Raw genomic sequence first — 20,905 nt, forward strand, 5'->3', positions numbered from 1 at the left:
ATATCTTTGCATTTTTGTATTGTATTTGTAGATACTATTATTTATTTTTATAGTATTTACATATATATATATATATATATATATAATGACATTTCCATAGGATTGTTATTATTTGATTTGCTATATAAGAGGCCATGCTCACTACCTGTTAAAGATAGACTATATATTGATTTTATGTTCTTAATATAATTTGTTTTGCTTGTAACGTTTATTAATCTTAGTGTGGTGAGCTCACAATGAAAGGTAAGCCCAAATTGATTTTAATTGGGCCCAATATAATGGGGCAGATACAGTCCAGGAAAGTATGAGGTTAATTGATGGGTAGATTTAGGCTTAATTATGGGCCTATCACTACGTTGGGCCTTATCGAAATATATCCACAAATCCGGAGCCCATTCCATTCTACGTCAGCATCAGCATCACCATCATCACTATAGTATTATTTATTATCTTTTTTAAAACAAAAAACCGAAAGTTAGAAAGATAAGGTAAAATAAAAGGAAATGGTTGCTTATTAATCCGATAGTTGAAAATCATCAATAGGTAAATGCATGGAACAAGTATCTGAATGGATGCAATTGTAATGGTAATGGTAATGGTAATGCATGACTTATGAAAATAACTGTCACAATCGTATTATGATTTGACTGTGATTATGAATATAAGATTTTAATAAAAATTAAAAATAAAAATTGGAATATTAGTCTATAGCACTAGAGATATGCAAGTGCAATTAATCATTGTGAGTATTCTACAGTGTTAAAAAAATTGAAAGCAGATTGTGGTACGTACGTTTCTTTGCATTATATTCTGTCGGGATTGAATTGGCTATCTCGTTTGTTGTGTCACATGGATTTCATCCACAAGTTATTCTGCATTCATTTAGATATCGATCGTGTGTTCAATTATTATTGCAAATTCAAGTTAAAAAATTAGAAATGATAATAACTTTCTCTAAATTGGGACTTGCAAATCTCCACAGCACTAGTGGATCGTCCAATGCTTTTGAAAGTAAGTGTTACAATATAAAACTGAGTTTCTCACTTTCAATCATAAGAATCGTATATTTTATAGTGTTATACAAATCATCTAAACAAGAAAAGAATCCTACGAATATCTTAAATAAGACAAGTACCATAAATATAATATATTGCTTTTAAGTATATTTTAAAACTCCTCTTTAAACTCAAGATATGATGGAACAAACCTGAGTTCGTCAGAAGTGACCGAAAAATATATAGCCGAGATATTCCACATATGAATTTGAATTCGCCAAGATTGACTAAAAATAGTGTAGCCGTCCACTGGATTAGAGTCAGAAGCAGAACTCTCAACACTGTTAGAGTTGAAAACAAGACTCGCTCGCTCACAATATAATTAGAGCCGAAAATAGGACTCGCTCACTCTAATAGAGCTAGAGTCGGAAACAAGACTTGCTTGCTCATAACAGAGTTAGAGTCGAAAACAGAACTCTCTCGCTTTCAATAGAATTAGAGTCGAAAACAGAACTCTCAACGGCGTTAGAGTCGAAAGTAGACTCTGTAAGTGGAGTAGTAGAAACGGAGACAACATGCAAATAACAACATAATTATGGATAAAAGCAAATACATTAATAAAATATAAAAATATATATGAGATATAACGGATTATGGAGGTAGCCGAAGAGAATTTGACTCTAATACCATGTTAATATATGAAACTAAAATTCTCTATTTCAATAATAAATACGTACATATTTATAGTGATATAAAAATCGTCTAAATAAGACAAGAATCCTACGAATCTCTTAAATAAGATAACTATTATAAATATAATATATTACTTTTAAATATATTTTAACGTGAGCAATAAATATAATTTATTAATATGAGTAGTCGTTGGTATATATACAAGTCAATTAGAATGAATTTTTGCTAGAAGAGTGCATTTTGTCGTCATACTTAATTATTAAACCTTTTTTTTTTCTTAAGACATGATGTATAATGAAATGTCATGACATGGGACCGAATCCTGATGAGTCCCCCTGAAACCCATTCATTACTACATTGACCTGTATATAAGTCATCCTTTCATTTCCACGAAAGGGTGCAGTGCACGTGCCACTTTTTATTAATATATGCATGTATCTCGACTTATTGGTTTTCCATATCAATCTGCAGTATTCATCCATGGATACGACTAGCTAGAATATTCTTTTTTCTTTGGGATTCTAAACACGATATGAATTTGAGGAATATAATTCAATGATGCCCCATATATATTTTATTCCTGCCACACGTCGAACACATACACCACAAACTTCATTAATAATAATAATAATAATAATAATAATAGCACATTAGCACCCACTCTCCCCAGAAATCTATCTTTAGTTTGCATGGATTTCAGCCAAGAAATCGAACCCATGTTATTTTCAACGACGACGTCTAATTGTTTTTAAGTTAATTTGTCAAATTGTTAAGTAATTAATTAATTAATTAATTTCATATTAGCAATGTAGGTATAATGGCATATGCTGCTGACATTATTATATATTGTTACACTAATTAATTTAATTGGATCAAATCTTACACTCACTGTCTAGTCTTGTTCCCTCGTACATTTTTTGGTACAATTAATCTTGCCACCTGGAACGTCATCTCGTTGTTCATCGTCCTCCCAATGTCTTCTTCCAAGCTTCCAGTCTCTATCTGCACATCATCGCCATGCATGCACTCTTGAGAAATATTTACATATCATCAGATTCAGACATGACAGAACAGGTTTCAATGATATTCTGGAAGATTCTTCAAATCTTGGAGACCATTGAATTCTCCACCTTTTCCATCGGCTCAGGTTAATCAATTAGGGTTCGCTCATTCTTTAATTTATCTATTTATAATGCAGATCCTGTTGTGTTAATTAACGAAATAATTTTGGGGGAAATAGACAATCAAAGGGGAAGATAAACAAACTCGATCAAACAATACACACACACATATATATATCTTCTGTTCTTGTCAAGTTTCTGGTGATCTGATGCATATTAATTAAAATTGGAATCAAGAAATTGATTGCCTCAGAAGCTATAATATATTGTGTGGCTTGAAATGACTACAACGACTGAATTTTCTATTGCTCATTCAGTTTGGAAGAGCACATCACGAAATATTTTCCAAGTCGTTCATGGAAATCATTACAAGACCCACATTTGGCCTTGACTTAATTCGAAAAACTCACTGGAAAGCTCAGCTTAATTTATGACCACAGAATAAGAGTAGCTATGATTTCATCATTGAGCCATGGCTAATTTCTTGCTGCTGCTGATTGATTTATTTGAAGCTCAACTAATTAATTTGTAATGCTGGATTTTCTCCAATAATTAACATGCAATATGGCCACTACTTTTTCAAGCACTCAAACCTACACCTCTGTATCCATGGCTTATAAATACACAGTGCCCTCACCATTCTTTCTTGTGCTCCGAAGCTCCATCCTACTCTCCTGTGAGCTACTCTTTTGCGAGTTAATTAATGCTAATATTGTTCTCTTTGATTTTGTAGTTCTAGAATCAGTACAATACTTCATATACACTTGTGTGTCACACTGTCAGTCATGCTTAACCATATCATACATATATATATATATATATTTATTCAAGTTTTTGTTTTTGGTTTCACTGTTATTGCTCTGAGATCTTTCCTTACTGTGATTAATTATAATATTCATTAATAAATTCATGTACTGCTTAATCTAAAATTGATTTGAATGATTGCATCAAGAGAAACTGTTATTCATGGAGTGAAAGAAATTAATCGACACGTTTATAACATGCAGGTATTACACTGAACTAACCTTCTGCAACTTGTCGAAACAATGGCCGAACCATTCGAATGCGCAAAAGCTCCAATGAAGGCGGCCTCCAATGGCGTCTTCCAGGGAGACAATCCTCTTCATTTTGCACTACCTCTGCTGATAATACAGATATGTTTGGTGTGGATGGTGACCAGAGCACTCGCATATTTTCTGAGGCCTCTACGACAGCCGCGAGTCATTGCTGAAATGATTGTGAGTTGCCTTCTCCACAGCCGCCATTATTTCTGTTGTCTGAAGCTTTTTGGTTTAACATAGCATTGTCTTTTGTGGACAGGGCGGAATTCTGCTCGGTCCATCGGCTTTTGGCCGGAGTAGTAAGTTTCTAAACGTTATATTTCCGTCAGAAAGCCTTACAGTTCTGGACACCATTGCAAACCTTGGTCTGCTATTCTTTCTATTTCTTGTCGGCCTTGAGCTGGATCCAAAAGCTCTTACACGAACTGGGCGGAAAGCGTTGAGCATTGCCCTGGCAGGGATAACTCTCCCGTTCTGTTTAGGAATCGGGACATCATATGTACTCAGGGCTACTATAGCCAAAGATGCAGGGCAGGGCCTGTTTCTTGTGTTCATGGGGGTGGCTATGTCGATTACTGCTTTCCCTGTCTTGGCTCGTATTTTGGCTGAACTCAAGCTTCTTACCACTGATGTTGGGAGGATGGCTATGGCGGCTGCAGCTGTTAACGACATAGCCGCGTGGGTTCTGCTTGCGCTGGCCATCGCCCTGTCGGGGGCGAAGCATTCGCCATTAGTATCACTGTGGGTGCTCTTGAGTGGGATTGGTTTTCTGACATTGTGTATGTTAATAGGCCCTTACATTTTCGGGTGGGTGGCGCGGCACTGTCCGGAGGGGGAGCCGGTGGACGAGACATACATATGCGCGACGTTGGTTGCTGTCTTGGCGGCTGGACTTGTGACGGATACAATTGGGATCCATGCACTTTTTGGGGCGTTTGTTGTCGGGATTCTTGTTCCTAAGGAGGGAGCTTTTGCAGCAGCCATTGTTGAGAAAGTTGAGGATCTTGTGTCGGGTCTTCTTCTTCCTCTGTATTTTGTGTCAAGTGGGCTGAAAACTAATATTGGCTCCATTGAAGGTGCAGTGTCTTGGGGCCTTCTTGTTTTGGTCATATTCACAGCCTGTTTTGGGAAGATTTTTGGCACTTTTGTTGTGTCCGTTTTGTGCAAGATCCCTCCTAAGGAAGCTCTCACGCTTGGATTCCTTATGAACACAAAAGGCTTGGTGGAGCTTATCGTCCTCAACATTGGGAAAGACAGAGGGGTCAGTACAGTACTATATATAATTCATTATTACCAATAAGTAAATTTAAATTGTGTCTGAATCTTCTGTGTTGTGAATCTGTAGGTTCTGAACGACCAGACATTTGCCATACTGATTCTAATGGCGTTGGCGACTACGTTTCTTACAACGCCTGTAGTGATAGCAATGTACAAGCCGGCGAGAGTGGCGACGACGGAGTACAGGTACAGGACGATTCAGAGGAAGGATAGGAGCACTCAGCTGAGGCTGTTGGCTTGCTTCCATACTACAAAATCGATTCCCACTTTGATCAATTTAATGGAGATTTCTCGTGGCACCGGGAAGAAGGGAGGACTGCGTGTCTACGCAATGCACCTTATGGAGCTGTCCGAGAGGTCATCTGCTATTTTAATGGCGCACAAGGCTCGGAAGAATGGCAGGCCGTTTTGGGACAAAGATCAGGATCGGCACGACCCGAACCAGATTGTCGTGGCGTTCGAGGCCTTCCAGCATCTTTGCCACGTGTCGATCCGACCGGCAACGGCTATATCGAGGATGGCGGCGATGCACGAGGACATATGCTCCGGCGCGGAGGCGAAGAGGGCGGCGATGATAATCGTGCCGTTCCACAAGCACCAGACGGTGGCCGGAGATCTCGAGGCTGCGCGGGAAGATTTCAGGCACGTGAACAGGAGGGTGCTGAAGAACGCGCCGTGTTCGGTCGCCGTTTTGGTTGACCGCGGCCTCGGCGGCGCGGCCCATGTCTCCGCCAGCAACGTTGACTACATGATCACGGCGGTTTTCTTCGGCGGCGCCGACGACCGTGAGGCGGTGTCGTACGGAGCATTAATGGCCGAGCATCCAGGCGTTAGATTAAACGTCGTCCGTTTCGTCGTTGACCCGAAGGTCGCCGGAAAAAGCCTGCGCCTGGACGTGCACGGTACCGGCGGGGGGAATTCACAGTCCAAATCGGAGAACGAGGAGTTCATTTCGGAATTCATAGAAAGAGCGTCGAAGGATGGTTCGATTAGGTACGAGGAGAGTGTGGTCGGCGATGAAAACGAAACAGTTGACGTCATCAAAGGACATAGTCGCCTCTGCAACCTATTTGTCGTGGGACGAATCCCAGAGGGACAGCTGGCAGCTGCCCTTAAGAAGAAGTACTACGAGTGCCCGGAATTAGGACCGATTGGCAACCTGCTGATATCTCCGGCCATGTCGACGGCCGCATCGGTGTTGGTGGTGCAGCAGTACAGAAGGCGCCTGACCGGAGACGCGCTCAAGTCTTTGAATTCCGATGAGGACGTCAACACGTCACCTTGACTTTCTATTTTCGGACACATACATAAATGTAATGCTGTTAGAACTATTACTATTACTATATATGTACTTGTTTGCCTGTAACATGTGTGTATATGTATGTATGTGTTTTATGTATTTTACATACCGATAGTTTAAAGGCTTGTTGTAACATGTATGGGCCTAACAATGTCTCTCCGTTATATTCCAGTGGGCTTTCGATTTTCTGAGATTCTATAAACTTGCTAGAAACCTAGACAACATTCATTTGAAAGTTTAAGCTAATCCAATTAAACAAGGCCAATACACATGGGGGAGTGGAATATTCTCTCAGCACCGAGGAATATTCCTCCCATTCTTTTACGCACAAACAAAACCAATAACAAAACTCTTAGTACCTAATCATAGCCGTTCATTAATCTCACTCCAAAATTAGGATCATAGTCAAATTCACCTGCATATGCACTCAGAGTCAGACACACTGGTGTTGTTTAGACGGTTTTTTTAATTTTAAAATTTTTTGTAAAAAAATAAAAATTAGTATTTGATTTTGATATTATATGAAAAAAAATATATTTATGAATTTTTTAAAAAATGAATAGTGTGCAGATAAACAAAATCATAAATTCGATATTAATTAATTAATTAATTAAAACAATGAATGAGGTCCAGCCTGTAATTACACCAGGCACGTGTGGGCTCCACCTTCCGCACCACGAGCGGTGACGAGACGCCGTGAAACCAACCAACAAACCCACCATTCATTCAATTGCAAATTTCCACACGCACATTAATTAATTAATCGAGGTGGCTGATCCGACGTCGTACCGCCACAATTACACCGAACCCTTTTTTGCCAATCGGGTCAAATTATATGACCTTTCAGGTTTCTGAAGAATCCAACCAAAATTTGTTTAATCTAAGCAATCCATTTGCTGATGTGATCCATGCCGCTGCTTGCTACTATTTACTGTAATTTTATAAGGATTTCTTATTGCTGTTGTAATAAACGACTGATTCTCGAGCGTTCCAAGATAAATTGTAAGTTATTGGTTGGGTTTTCCTATGAATAATAACCTTGCCCGAACAGTATCTGGTCTGCGCTGTGGAGCCGGTAACCCGTTAATTTATAAGCTTCCCTATCCAATCCGACGGTGAATACGAGACCCGTCCGTGATCCATCTCTGAACCAAACAAAATACGCACATCTGTATCTTTTGCTAGCATCCCGCTGCCGCCGCCGCTCGCTATAGACTCTAGGTTTGTGATACCAATCTGTATCCGTGCGTCGTCGAGGATAATTTGAAGTCATGATTGGGAGGTGAGGATTGATTGATTTCGTCGTTGATGATTTTGTTTCTTTTTTGTGGTTCCAATTTCCGAAGGAAGTTTGAGTACAGCGTTTTGTTAATTGCTTTTACTTATTTGATACTTTTTCATTGCGCCGAGGCCGAGTTTTGAACTTAAATTTGCTTCCGTGAGTTTCGAATTCAGATCAAGGACTTCCGTAACGTGTTTTTTTTTTTGCCATCTGTGTAAGAATTTCTGTAAGATTAGCACCTGTTTGATGTGGCGTGGTTTATTGAGTGGTTTTCTTCTCGTTCTGTTGCATCTCCTGGATGATTTCTGCAAGTATCTAGAAACTGCTGCAACTAATTTATTAATAATAGGTAGGTTGATTGGTTTTGAATGCAGTCTTTCGTGAGTAGTTTGATTTTTACTAAGAGATTACTCAAAATATTCTTTAACTGATTTTCTCGAGCGGAAGTTGACAGAGTAGTAAGAAAGGAGTCTTTATATATATATATATATATATATTTATTTTTTTTTATGACGACCTTTATTTATAATTGTTTCTATGTAGGCTTGATTTGATGTCATCTTGAGATTAAATCATGATTATAATTGTTATTTTACCTCTGGTTTGTTGGACGAGGTAGCATTTCATTGAACAAACAAGAATTGTGTGTAATGTTTTTCTAAAGGGATTCACTCTGCTTTACATATTATGATGCTGTTTTGTTAATGCTTAATTTCTTGTGAGTCTAACTGAGAAGCAGCGGTTAAGTAGTCAGCACTTTGTTCTTATCATTTGAAGATAATCAAACTCATTGTTTCCAGTGATTTTGAATAGAGATGTTTCCCATATATACCGGAGCATTCCTATTCCCTTCTATCATAATCCATTCTTTACCTTAAAATAAATAAGTAAATAACAATCATAGGATATATCCATCTGCATATATTGTTGATCAATTGCGTGCATGCAACCATTGATGGAAATATGTGAAATGACTAAATGTTGTTAGTTTATTACCTTCAATTTCCATAGTGTTGGTGATGATTGTCTGTACATGAATAATGGTTCACATGCTAGAAGGAACTCTAAATTATGACAATCCCTTTACATTTTTTCATGTGTACAAGGTGAAATATCAACTGGTTTTCACAGAAGAACCATACCAAGATTGCTCACCATTTCTATATAAGATTAATTACTTATGGTCAAATGGGTGCATAATGTGAAGTTTTAACAAAATTTAATGGATTGAGAATTTAATATTTCAAATTTCAGAATAGACGTGTCAAACACATGCAAAATTTGTCATTGTCCCTATGATAGTAGATTACTCAACAAACATGCCAATTGAAATTGCTCTTATCTTGTTTGCAATTGTATATCTGGTCACTGATGTCGTTTCTTTTTATAACAGAACTACCTGCAGCCATTTTGTGGTGGGAAACCTGATTCATATGAAGTTAATGTGAGCAACCTCTTGAAACCAGCGAGACTTAGGTCTAGCTTTTACAGACAATGGATCGCCGTGATACTTCTGGATTTGTGAGTGGGGGTTAGGTTGTGCTCTTTCAGAGACTTCTAACCCTAACATTGTAGCTAAATCTTTTATAACCGGAAGCCAGGCAGACTGTAGCTACAGATACTTGATTCTAGTAAGGGTGTTGTCTGATGGATGAGAGATTGCACAACCTGGTATTTTCTGCAAGCCCACAATCAAATGCATTCGAAAACATGTGCAATTCCATCCAAGTTGGTGGAACTGGAGATGTAGTAGTGTACTCTGCTGCTGACACAACTTTACGACTCAATTCACCTGGATTTGTAGCCTCCTTCCCATCTGCACCAAAGGGAGTCAAAAGAAAGTGGAACTTTGTAAATGATCTGGCAAATCAGAATGTTAAATCTTCATTAGGCCTTGGCCTTGGTCACTCATCAAGTTCATCAGACAGTAAAGGGAGTTTACGAACTGCGTGTGCTTCAGTATCCTCCTCCAAGGAGACTGAAGAAAAATCCTCAATGGATATAGAGTTGGACTTCACACTTCATCTTGGCAGTGATAAATCATCAGACACCGAGAAGTCCGCCAGCTCTAAGTTGAAAGTATTGAATAAGTGGCCTAAGGTTGATTTGCAATTGAGCCTTTCCAGCGGGCCTACCTTGTCTGATGTTTCATCTGTCCATCCAGGTACCACTCCGCCAAAAAGCTTGACCACTTTGGTTCACTGTGGTGGTTTAAGCTTGAGTGAAGGATCAGCTGGAAATCCCCTTGTGCCATTTCAGACTGCATCCTATACAGAAAACATTTACTTTCTAAACCAATCCATTGGTCAAGCAAAGCCAACATCTCCAGGTCTCATCCCAAGCATTACAACAACACCAAAAAGCTCAGTCACCTGTACTTCCGGGGTAACACAGTTGAAGCAGCAGCGGAGTAACTGTACCAAACAATGTCAATTTCAAGGATGTTTGAAGGGGGCTAGGGGGGCATCTGGTTTTTGCATTGGTCATGGAGGTGGTCGAAGGTGTCTTCGCTCTGGCTGTGACAAAGGGGCTGAGGGTCGAACTGCATTCTGCAAGGCTCATGGTGGCGGCCGAAGATGTGAATTTTTGGGATGTACAAAAAGTGCTGAAGGGCGTACAGATTTCTGCATTGCCCATGGTGGTGGTCGGCGTTGTAGTAACAAGTTATGCACCCGTGCTGCCAGAGGGAAATCTGGATTGTGCATCCGGCACGGCGGAGGCAAGAGATGCAAGAGAGAACACTGTAAAAAGAGTGCAGAGGGCGTTTCTGGTCTCTGCATTGCACATGGAGGTGGTCGTCGATGTCAGTATCTTGAATGCAACAAGGGGGCTCAAGGAAGCACAATGTTTTGCAAGGCACATGGTGGTGGAAAACGTTGCTCATATCCAGATTGCAAGAAAGGTGCAGAAGGAAGCACCCCCTTCTGCAAAGGGCATGGAGGCGGGAAACGATGCTCATTTCAAGAAGGTGGTGTTTGCCCAAAGAGTGTGCATGGTGGAACCCTTTTCTGTGTGGCACATGGGGGTGGTAAAAGGTGTGCAGTTCCAGGGTGTACAAAGAGTGCCAGGGGGCGAACGAACTTCTGTGTTCGTCATGGTGGGGGCAAGAGATGCAAATTTGAAGGGTGTGGAAAAAGTGCTCAGGGAAGCACTGATTTTTGTAAGGCTCATGGTGGAGGGAAGAGATGTTTATGGGGTAACCCTGGTTCTGGATTTGGTCAAGGTGACATTCCTTGCAGCATATTTTCTAGAGGTAAAATGGGACTATGTGCATTACATGGTGCCCTTGTTCAGGATAAAAGAGTTCATGGTGGTGAAACTATGGGAATTGCCACCCTGGATTCTAAATCCCAAAACCAAATCTTTTCTGCTGAAGACCTGAATGTGGATACTCCGACGTTTGAGAGTAACATTGTGAGTTCAATCAGCAATTATCATGGTCAAAATCTTACTTCGTTGCCAATTGGAAGCAACCCTTCATCTAGTAAGGTCCCAGAAGGTAGGGTGCATGGAGCTAATCTTATGGCAAGGTTTGCATGCAATTCTGGCTACAACTTTTCTAGCAGCAGAGTCATTTTTGGTTCGTCCATGCCAGAGAAGACTATGGAAGCTCCACAGAACTGGATGTAAGGCAGAACCCCTAGTTTGCCTTGGTCTTTTCTCAGATGCACTGTGATTGGGCATGTAACTTCTATTGTTCCATTTGATGTTGTCTGGTATTTTGCATTTTAGACTTGTTCTATTTTTAACATTATGGATTTGTAGATGTAGTGTGGCAATAAGGGGAAGTTATTTCTGCTTGAATGTGCTCCCATTCCATGTAGATAGTCACAGTGCATGATATTGCTTCTTGTGCTGTTTTGTTGGGTCGAAATGATATTTTGTTGTAGAAAGATAAACTTGCATCTCTTCTTGTATCTCCTATAGTTTTGAATAAGTTTCTCTTCATCTTATTATTATTATTATTATTTGATTCAGCATTGATCTGGAAGCTACGCTGAAGTTGCAGGTAATGTGAGTGAGTTTATTGCTGTAGTTCTTGAATAATGTTTGTAACTTGAATTTATTTGCTTTAGCTAAGCTACTCTTTAAAGTACTAGGTTGTGATAGCAGTGATATATTCCTGACAAGTAAGAAAGTCTAAACACTTATTCTCTGTTTCTCTTCATATCTAAAACATGAATTTGATCGCCCCCAATGAAATAAGTCCATGGAGGTTCGTTACTAGAATCATTGTTAGCTGTCATAACGAGTGAAACATATAGTTTGAATGGCTTAGGCTCTGGATAAAATAAAAGTAGATTCTTAAGACCTTGTTGAAAAAGCAAGTGAAAGATATGAAAAGGGAAATAAACAATTAACAGATCAAACTGGAAACATCAGGTAATATTCTGTATGGGAAGACTTACTTTCCTTTACTTTATTGTTTTCTTTAGTTCTAGGGTATGATTCAAAAGGCAACTATATTCAACACAGTTAGGCCTTTTAATTAGCTACAGCATCTGACACCTTTCATGATGATCACTATAGAGATGGAACTCTAAGGAATCTCTGTTGGAGACAAAAATGCTCTTCTGTTGTAGAAAAAAATTTGAAACCATCTTAAGACCTTAGAATCCTACCAATCATATTGTACTGTATAACATCTATGCGATCTTCATGATCAGATTTAATGGTTCCGGTCTAGAGAGCTTCCTCTTTGAATTTGGCCATCTTAGACAGTTCTTCAACTGCTTCAACCAAGTGGTCAAGCCGAGCCACAAATTCAATGAGCAGGGAGGTAAAAGTTGCGAGTGACAACGTTGTCGTGCTCTCTAGTGCCTGCATTCGGGGAATGTTGTCTGAACTGAACCCCCCCTCTTCTTCATAAGCATCAACCTCTCTTGATGGCCAGGAATGGAGCCGTCTTGACTGCCTCCTCATTGTGTCATGATAGGACTCTGCCTGTAATGGTTGGGGTAGATCTAATGGCTGAGATATAGGTTCAAAATCTTGTTCAGTTCTACTATCAATTTCAGCCATTTGGGTTGAGAGATTAGAAAGCATTGGTGACAATGCATGGGAGAGCCGTGTCAGTGGCTTAGATGAGTTATCCGGTGGCTCATGAATTGATGTGAGGAGGTATGAGTGCAGGTCTATGGCATGTTGGAGTCTCTCAGTCGAGCTATGAACCCTTTTAAGGAGACCAGTTTTGAAGCTTCTTTCCATATTTTGCATGTCTTTTCCCAGGCACCGGACGAGTTCAGCAGCATCGCTCGTTGTCTCTTGTATCTCTTTCTGGAATATGATTTTAAGTTTGTATGGAGCCTGAATACCGAAAACAGGTAAAACATCAGCTACAGGTGGGAAGTTGCATTTACCCCTTCGACATATATTGCTTGTTTTACCGAATTAACTTATAAAATTGATGTGCTATTTATCTGATATTTAAGTGCAGGTTTGGGCTAGTTCCGAGCCAATCCACTGGAATACATCTTTCTTCACAGTTTGATGAGATCCACTTCAACAAAACAGAAAAGTCAAGTTCTCTCATCTCTATGGAATATATTCATCTTGATGAGATTTCCATGGTGTTTAAGTTGATGCTTTTTTTTTTTCATAGAATAAATGGAAGGTATCCTTAAATTCCTTCTTTAAGCATGAAACCGCATTATGGTAGATGAAGTATACTTCTATGCTGATAATATGTCTTTGAAGGTTATTCAAATTTGTTAACATTTGAAATCCATGAATGGTTCTTTCATGTTGAAGTATACTGACAATGAATGATTTGTTTGGGTTAACAACTCATAGTATAAGCCACAGACCTGGATTTCTGAGTGGAGCACACCATGAATTGCCATGACTTCATATGCACAGTACCGGAGGACTGCACTAACTTTGACATATTCTGACCAAGGATAAAAGAAATGTTGAAACCTACCATGGGGTGGTTCCCATTTAGCTGAAATGGCCTGTGGTAATCAAACAAAATAAATGTTAGTTCTTGCTTTTGGTTAAATGGCTTCCAGAATTTTATCCATCTGCATAAGAATAATTGATTACCATGGATTCAAGTTTAGCTGAGGAGTTTAATATAGATCGGCATTTTTTGTATGCAGGTTCATCCAGGGAGTCCTCCATGACAGTCTTTGTGAACTTAGGATGTTCTGATCCATCATCGTGTAAGTACTTCTTAACGCATTCTGTGTATCATGGAACAGTGTCAAAATTAGTGCTATGAAAATGATAGGCATTATTGTAAAGTGGACAGGAATTGAAGTTCTTAGTATCAAATACCCTCAAGAGCATCAGCTACTGAAGCAAAGTTGCTTGAAAGCTCCTTGTGCAATTGTTCCCCAGCCCATATTGGATAAACTAGTACATTCACTATTACTGCTACAATGCCTCCTATAGCAATAGAATAGAGCCTATCCATGGCTGTTCTGATTGGGTTCCCCATTCGATATCCAGAAACAATGATAAGACAGTAGGTGAAAAGTATAACTCGAAATCCATATTCATATGGCACTAGGGGTGGCAATAATTTCATGAATGATGTTACAGTTCCTGAAACATAATAGACAAGGTAATTAGTGTGTACACAAGTCAGGTAAGGGGGTGAGCATGGTGATTGAGTCATTCTTAGCTTGCTTACCAACAATGAAAATGCTTAATCCAATTATAATAGGCTCAGCTATTCGCCCTGTTCGCAAAGCTAACTGTTCTACAGCTATGGCCAGGATTCCTGCTAGCAAGCTTCCCAGTGCTCTGTTGAATCCTCTATTAAATGTGGCACCTCCACAGACATAATTCAGAAGTTTGTTACATGAGGTAATTCCTCTCTTTATTTGTTGCTCAGCATTTTTTCATATTATACCATTTGTGATCACAATATGACATGCATTCTACAAACAATTAACAATCATATAAATTTGTATATAAATGCATAGTAATTTGCATGACACTTACCAACAGTATATTCAAACATGATGGCGACGGTGATGATTGACCAGATAATATTGGTGCCAAAAATTCGATATGGTGTCTGGCATAGTATCAGTAAAGATACAAGAAGAACTGTGAACCCCACTTTAAGTGAAAATATTACTCTGTTCTTGTCTTCTTTGCAAAATTCCCATACACTCATGAGGCAGCTCTTAACATCTTCGCATATCTTGGTAGTTTCTGAAATGTTTTTGCTAATGACAGGCATGTTGATCTCAAAACTACCTTTTTTCCCATTCATTCTCTGATGATTGTAAGAACTCCTGTTGTACCTTTGCAAGAAAGAAAAGACAAAAATCAAGTGAACTGAGTGAGAATTAAGGTGGAATAAATGAGAAATGACTAGTGTGATTTAAAGAAGGGGATTTTTGTTTAAGTGCTTAATGCAACTAGGCGAAGAAAGTATGTCTAGTCAGGATATAATATATACAAAATAAAAGAAAAGAACAATACAGCAATAATAGAAGGAAAGATGGAGCTAAAACTTGGATAAAAGATGCTTAACCTCAATAATGTAGCATTGGATAGAGAATTAGAATCTGAAAAATAAAATTTGCATGACTATTCAGCTGACATTGCTTGCGTTCCTTATAATATCTGCTACTTTTTTATGCCGTATTACTACAAATTTAGTGGAGGCAATGTAATTCCTATCCATGAATATTATTACATCATGTAGTGCTCACCACATGCTATCAAAAATTTCTACTCCATAGGATCTCTATCAAGTTGCACAATGCCAGCAGATGGAATATGTTTCATTCCTCCAACAGTTATTTCTTTTACACAAGGGTATGGCCTTCTCCCTTTCTTCCAACATAAATCATACGAGTTTTGTGTCTATGCGCTCTATTTTCACTATATTAATTTTGTGTATCTTCATGTAAAGCAACTCTTCTTTCCATAATGTTCTGTTTCTTTGTTGGTGTTCATTATTGATACATGCTTCAAAAAATCCAGTAATTATTGGAGTAGAGCACATATTCAGCAATACTTTGATAATGAAGTCGGTTATTTGTTTAAGCCTGCTGCGATCATGGTGATGGAACCACTGAGGTAGAAATGATTTTGACAAGAGGGACAAAAATAATAAGAACATAGCTTGCACTTCACTACTTATGGAGGTATTGGTCACTGTTTATGATTCTGCATTTTATTTTGTTGATTGACAAATAAATGTCAACATATGAGGGTATCAAATATATTTGATGAGGTTAAATATACCTTCTTTTTATTGTTTGTGACTAACCACATGGAACATTATATACTGCTTTGTTAAGGGTCACCCCGGGTGCAGTCTGCATCAGTTTCTTGATTCAGATTTAGCTAAAATGATGCACCTTATACGCGGTTTGGGAGAATGGGTACTTGTTCCTCATGTTGGCCACTTTTTTTTGACTGAGAATCATTGCATTATTAGGCTTGCTAAGCCACATCTTCGAATGAACTGAATTCCTTTGTTTAGAGATAATCAATGTGCGAATCTGAATATTTGTAGGGAATTTGATTTCCATCGATGATTTTTAGTCGACTACTGATTGAAGAAATTCAAATGCAACCTTGCTGATCATCATCCACAGGTTTTAAGTATGTAGATTACACAACTTTGTGTGTTTAGAGTGCGTAAACCTAATTCGATAACAACGCCCTCCATCGGGTATATGCCAGAATTGGATGCTGGGAAGCATCAAATCTGCTGCAATGTTGCATGTTTTGAAGATGCTAGATTCCATGCACATTTTTTTTTTTTTTTTCAGCCTTACACCTGTAGGATACTCTGTTCTTGCTTCTTCTGTATTTGTAACTGTATCTGTAGTTTCCATTTTCATTTCTATCTTCTTCCATTATTCCCTTCTGGGCTTCCATGGAAATTTGTGGGTATGATCAAACATTGCAATACTGTTTTAAGTTTCATTGTGTGAATTTTTTAGTAATATTGCATATGTTGGAAGCCAATGGGGCAATGGGCTATGTTGCTTGGGTTGGTATTAAAATATGAGCTCATTGTAACTTATATAAAAATATTGGAGAAAAATCAATACTAGTCCTAATATATAATAATTGTTAATGCAATTTTTCAACGATAAAAAAGTAAAATTTGAAAATAGGAAATTATTTTCGAATTTGATATAATTAGTGTCTCAGATGAGATTAGGAATCTCTAAACAGTATAGAAAAATAAACTGGAAAATAAAAGACTGAAAATTTATCACTGACTTTGCCGTCGTTTGAAGATGATTGAAGATTCTTTGTCAGTTGTAAATCACAATCCTTAAATATTCTTCAGAAACGGTACTTGGAACTGTCGCCCGAACGGTTACCACGCCTTCTCTCAACCGTTCGCTAACTCCTCTTTTGCTGACACGTGTTCTCAGTCGACCAAGCTATTATTCTCACTTGCTTTCCGCAGTATCTGACCTCCACGACAACCAACAATTCGCTCATCCAACTGTGGATCAACCGACTTGTTGGTCCGACCGCAGAATTTCCGACTTATTGGTCCGACCGCAAACTTTCCGTCTTGCAGACCATCCGACTCGTTAGCCCGACCGCAGACCTTCCGACTTGTCGACTATCTGACCTGCGGACCGTCCGACCTGTAAACTGTCCGACCTGTGGACTTTCCGAACTGTGAACCTTCCGACCTGTGGATCGTTCAGACCTGTAGACTGTCCGATTCGCAGACTATCCAAAAAAATGTCCAGTTTACCAAATTGTCTTGAAATATTCCCTTAAAGATTCTAAAAGATCCAATTACAAGCCCACATCTTCTTCTGACTTGAGCTTTTTAACCTGATTAAAAATTTCATACGTAATAATAATTAAATGTATTAATTTTGGTCTAAATATAAATACTTTATTTATTTTAGTTCTATTATTAAAAAATTTAGTCAATTTTTTTTTTTTTTTAATATTAATTTTGAATATCACTATTATATTGGGTTGTAATGTAAAGATAAAAATACCACCTATTAGTCTGTGACACATATATCTTTTTATATTTAGTAAATTTTATTAATTTAATATATATTTTACAAATATAAATCAACATAATTAACATAGTGTATGAATTTACTCAAAACCTTTTTTATTTCTTTATCTACATCTAAAATTCATTATTTTTTATAAATTAATTTATGTTAATCATAAATAAATAAATATATTTTTTATTTATTGTATTATATAAAATTTTATTTTTTACAAAATGATATTATATTGTGTATATTTCATAAAATATTTAAATACATATTTTAAATTTTTTTAAATTATATATATTATTTCTTATTTTAAAATTACTATAATATCATTAACATAAAATAATGATAATAATAATAAAATAATATCATAACCTCTTTACCTTAAAAATCATGTGTCTAATCAAAGATATCATTTAAGATGGGACAAAACGAGTATTATTTACTTCATATTAAGAAAATTCAAATAAAAACATTAAGGAAACAAACATCAAAACTTCAAAGAAACACATACTTAATTTAATTTCAAAATAAATTTAAATTAATATTACATAATTCTAAAATAGTCTATAAAAAATTATGTAAATATATTCTTGAGAATTACTTCTATTGAATCAATCTACATAATATGAATCAACCAGCATAAATAAGCAGAGACTCCTTGTAAAATTAAATTATTTATATTATTTTTATAGTGCAATAAGTACTTTTTGAAATAATGACGTATGAAATATTGGAGAAATAAAAACACGTACCTTGTTTCGTTTGTGTTTTTTTTTTTTTTTTAAAAATATATATTTTTTTATTAAAATATATTTTTTAAAATTAAATTAGGGTTTTGAATTTCTGCAAGTGATTTGTACTGCTTTATCCATCACTAAATTCAGGGCTTTTGCTCACCTATATCGATTTTATGCTTCATACTAATTGCGTCCACTCGCTGCCTCTGCGTCCTTATCCCACGAGATCAAGCTCTCGATTTTGGCCTTTGGTGCTCTCATCGAAATTGCAGTTTGCTCCCACCCTGTGCTTTCAGGTTGCTGTAACTCATTATAGTTTCTTAACGAAAGTAAATATTTTTGTATTGAGACAAAGGTTACTATAACTTTGTAGTGAGGACGAGGACGGTGTCTTGTATTGTTTATTGTTTGCCCACCATGGAATTGTGTATGTATGGACTATCTTATTGTAAATTCTAATTCTAAGAAATCTATGAAATGATCATTTTCCTCTGTGCAATGATTATGTTTTGAAAAGTAATTCTGTTTGTAAATTTGAACCTTGAACGTCGTGTGTGCTTGTACGGTGACTTTTCGAGCACCGTATGATGTTGTGCCTGTGGTCAGGGTACACCAGTAGATGTCGGGTACATTTACATTTATTTGAATTCAATTTTAAGATTTGTATTTCAGAAATGGAAGATTTCATGCTTTCGTCATGAAGATCTTTCATCTGGCACTCCTAATCAAGAGCCTGCTGAGGAGTTGGAAGACTCAGGGAAGACAGAAAGTGATAAACTGAACGATGAAAGAAGAAACAATCCTACAAGTCTTGGAGAGGTGAGGTTTTCTTATCTTTGGTTGTTCTTAAAACCGATTGCCTTGTTTCTGTTGATCAATCCTGCTGTCTTCCTGCTGATATTGCAAATGTGAGATTCCAATTCTCTTGTAAAGGATAGTTGTTACATGAGATAAATAGTTTACTGAACCCGATAGTACTATTACCACTGATACATTCGTAGACAGCTAGCATGTTTTCCGTGCTTGGGAAGACCATTTTGACTGAGGCAATATATAAGCATGTAAGGGAAGTTTCATTCTTCATTTAATGGTTTCTATCTGGTTCTTAATTTGCACGTCAACTGCTTGCAGATGCATGTTTCATTTATTTATTGGCAGAGTACCTTTGTTTGATCGACACTGAAAGAGAACGTGTTACACGTATAGGACAAGAATCAGTTTCTAGAACTCTTGATCTTGCATTGTGTTTCTTTATTATGAAATAGATAACAACTCTTACAGACAGTCAAATAGGAGAATACAGTGGAAGATATAACAAAGAACTGAAAAATTGTGGTAACAGTATTTATGATTATTTTTCAGGCCATAAAGGCATGGTCTGGAGTAATCGGGAGACCATGGACTGTGCCATGGACAGCAGAGACCATATTAAAGGTGAGGTTCTTCATTTATAATTATAAATGCACAAATGTTTGCGGTGAAAACTGAAAAGCAGGACATTAACATTCTAATCTTGTCTTATGTCAAAGAGTAACAATTCTGATATCAAAAGGTGTTCTTATTTTTAACATCATGATGCTGTAGGTAACTCTTCTTTGGATTATGTCATTATGGTTCATAGGGTCATGGATGATGCCCCTCGGCGCAGATATTGTTGGCGTCAACAGAGAATCACTAACATTCAGGGGGCAGGCCTTGTTTAGCCTTCTGACAGATGTAAGCGAAGGCTTTGCTGGAATATTCATACTTCAGAGGTGCTTGTCTCGATTTCGCCCCCTTCCATCAGATTGGTTCAAATTTAGCCTACGGGGGAATTGGTTCATTGACGTTTTACTCGGATGCTTCATGTTTCCATTGGTCAATCGGCTCTCACAAATCAACCTGGATTTGTTACCTGTCCTGCCTTCCACTCCCGTCACTCACTCTAGCTTAGAGCAGTCAATAATATCACGTGATCCCGTCACAATGGCTCTATATGCAGCGGTACTCGTTGTGTGTGCTCCTTTATGGGAGGAAATGGTATTCCGAGGCTTCCTTCTCCCGTCTCTGACTAGATACATGCCTGTTTGGTGCTCGATCTTGGTGAGTTCTTTCGCCTTTGCATTGGCGCATTTTGATGTACAGAGGATGTTGCCGCTAATTTCCCTCGGCATCATGATGGGCTTGACGTATGCGAGGACTAGGAATCTGCTTCCGTCGATACTCCTTCACAGTCTCTGGAATGGATTCGTTTTCTTAGATTTGGTGAAATGTATGCATATTCTTCCCTTACTAATCCATATAAGGTAGGTAGTATATTCGAACAGGCCACTTTCATTCTTAACGTAAGTATGGGAAAAATCCATGTAAGTTGCAATGTTTGAACATACCCATATTTGTCTGATAGAAATGAATAAATTTTCTTGAAATTCCAGTGAGTGCACTCACTAGCACTGTTGTTGTTGTCTTTATTTGGTACATGTTTTTTATTTTT

General features: G+C 37.8%; 4 protein-coding genes and 1 long non-coding RNA gene across 8 annotated transcripts; 4 read left to right on the forward strand and 1 right to left on the reverse strand.

The window, feature by feature from the left end:
• Positions 1–3,430: 3,430 nt before the first annotated feature.
• LOC127265498 (cation/H(+) antiporter 18-like) lies at positions 3,431–6,633 on the forward strand. Of its 2 annotated transcripts, none has more exons than XM_051295312.1 (4): positions 3,431–3,485; positions 3,817–4,047; positions 4,130–5,131; positions 5,216–6,633. In XM_051295312.1, the coding sequence occupies exons 2-4, from the start codon at positions 3,856–3,858 to the stop codon at positions 6,431–6,433; spliced, it is 2,412 nt and encodes an 803-aa protein (XP_051151269.1). In that variant the 5' UTR covers positions 3,431–3,485; positions 3,817–3,855; the 3' UTR covers positions 6,434–6,633. The 2 variants fall into 2 exon arrangements, with proteins under 2 accessions (XP_051151269.1, XP_051151268.1); XM_051295311.1 differs by having other exon boundaries at positions 3,478–3,504.
• A 703-nt stretch (positions 6,634–7,336) lies between these two features.
• On the forward strand, positions 7,337–11,683 carry LOC127265499 (uncharacterized). The gene is made up of 2 exons (XM_051295313.1): positions 7,337–7,730; positions 9,124–11,683. Exon 2 carries the CDS (start codon positions 9,378–9,380, stop codon positions 11,358–11,360), a length of 1,983 nt encoding a protein of 660 aa, XP_051151270.1. The 5' UTR covers positions 7,337–7,730; positions 9,124–9,377; the 3' UTR covers positions 11,361–11,683.
• Positions 11,684–11,756: 73 nt separating this feature from the next.
• Positions 11,757–15,523, reverse strand: LOC127265501 (aluminum-activated malate transporter 9-like). Its single transcript, XM_051295316.1, has 7 exons — positions 15,404–15,523; positions 14,682–14,989; positions 14,368–14,508; positions 14,010–14,279; positions 13,776–13,915; positions 13,538–13,684; positions 11,757–13,037 (listed from the first exon to the last, which is right to left on the reverse strand). The coding sequence occupies exons 1-7, from the start codon at positions 15,406–15,408 to the stop codon at positions 12,414–12,416; spliced, it is 1,635 nt and encodes a 544-aa protein (XP_051151273.1). The 5' UTR covers positions 15,409–15,523; the 3' UTR covers positions 11,757–12,413.
• LOC127265506 (uncharacterized) lies at positions 13,599–16,608 on the forward strand. 3 transcript variants are annotated; one of them, XR_007841966.1, is made up of 5 exons: positions 13,599–13,708; positions 13,832–13,894; positions 14,443–14,543; positions 15,434–16,081; positions 16,216–16,608. It is a non-coding gene; the product is annotated as an uncharacterized LOC127265506 (long non-coding RNA). The 3 variants fall into 3 exon arrangements; XR_007841967.1 differs by having other exon boundaries at positions 15,434–15,841; positions 15,998–16,608; XR_007841968.1 differs by having other exon boundaries at positions 15,434–15,509; positions 15,742–16,608.
• Positions 16,609–18,556: 1,948 nt separating this feature from the next.
• LOC127265504 (uncharacterized) lies at positions 18,557–20,858 on the forward strand. The gene is made up of 4 exons (XM_051295318.1): positions 18,557–18,728; positions 19,105–19,251; positions 19,795–19,866; positions 20,017–20,858. The coding sequence occupies exons 1-4, from the start codon at positions 18,606–18,608 to the stop codon at positions 20,719–20,721; spliced, it is 1,047 nt and encodes a 348-aa protein (XP_051151275.1). The 5' UTR covers positions 18,557–18,605; the 3' UTR covers positions 20,722–20,858.
• Positions 20,859–20,905: the final 47 nt, after the last annotated feature.

The sequence above is a fragment of the Andrographis paniculata genome, unplaced genomic scaffold (assembly GCF_009805555.1).
Source record: "Andrographis paniculata isolate CXL003 unplaced genomic scaffold, ASM980555v1 Contig73END, whole genome shotgun sequence".
Taxonomy (NCBI): domain Eukaryota; kingdom Viridiplantae; phylum Streptophyta; class Magnoliopsida; order Lamiales; family Acanthaceae; genus Andrographis; species Andrographis paniculata.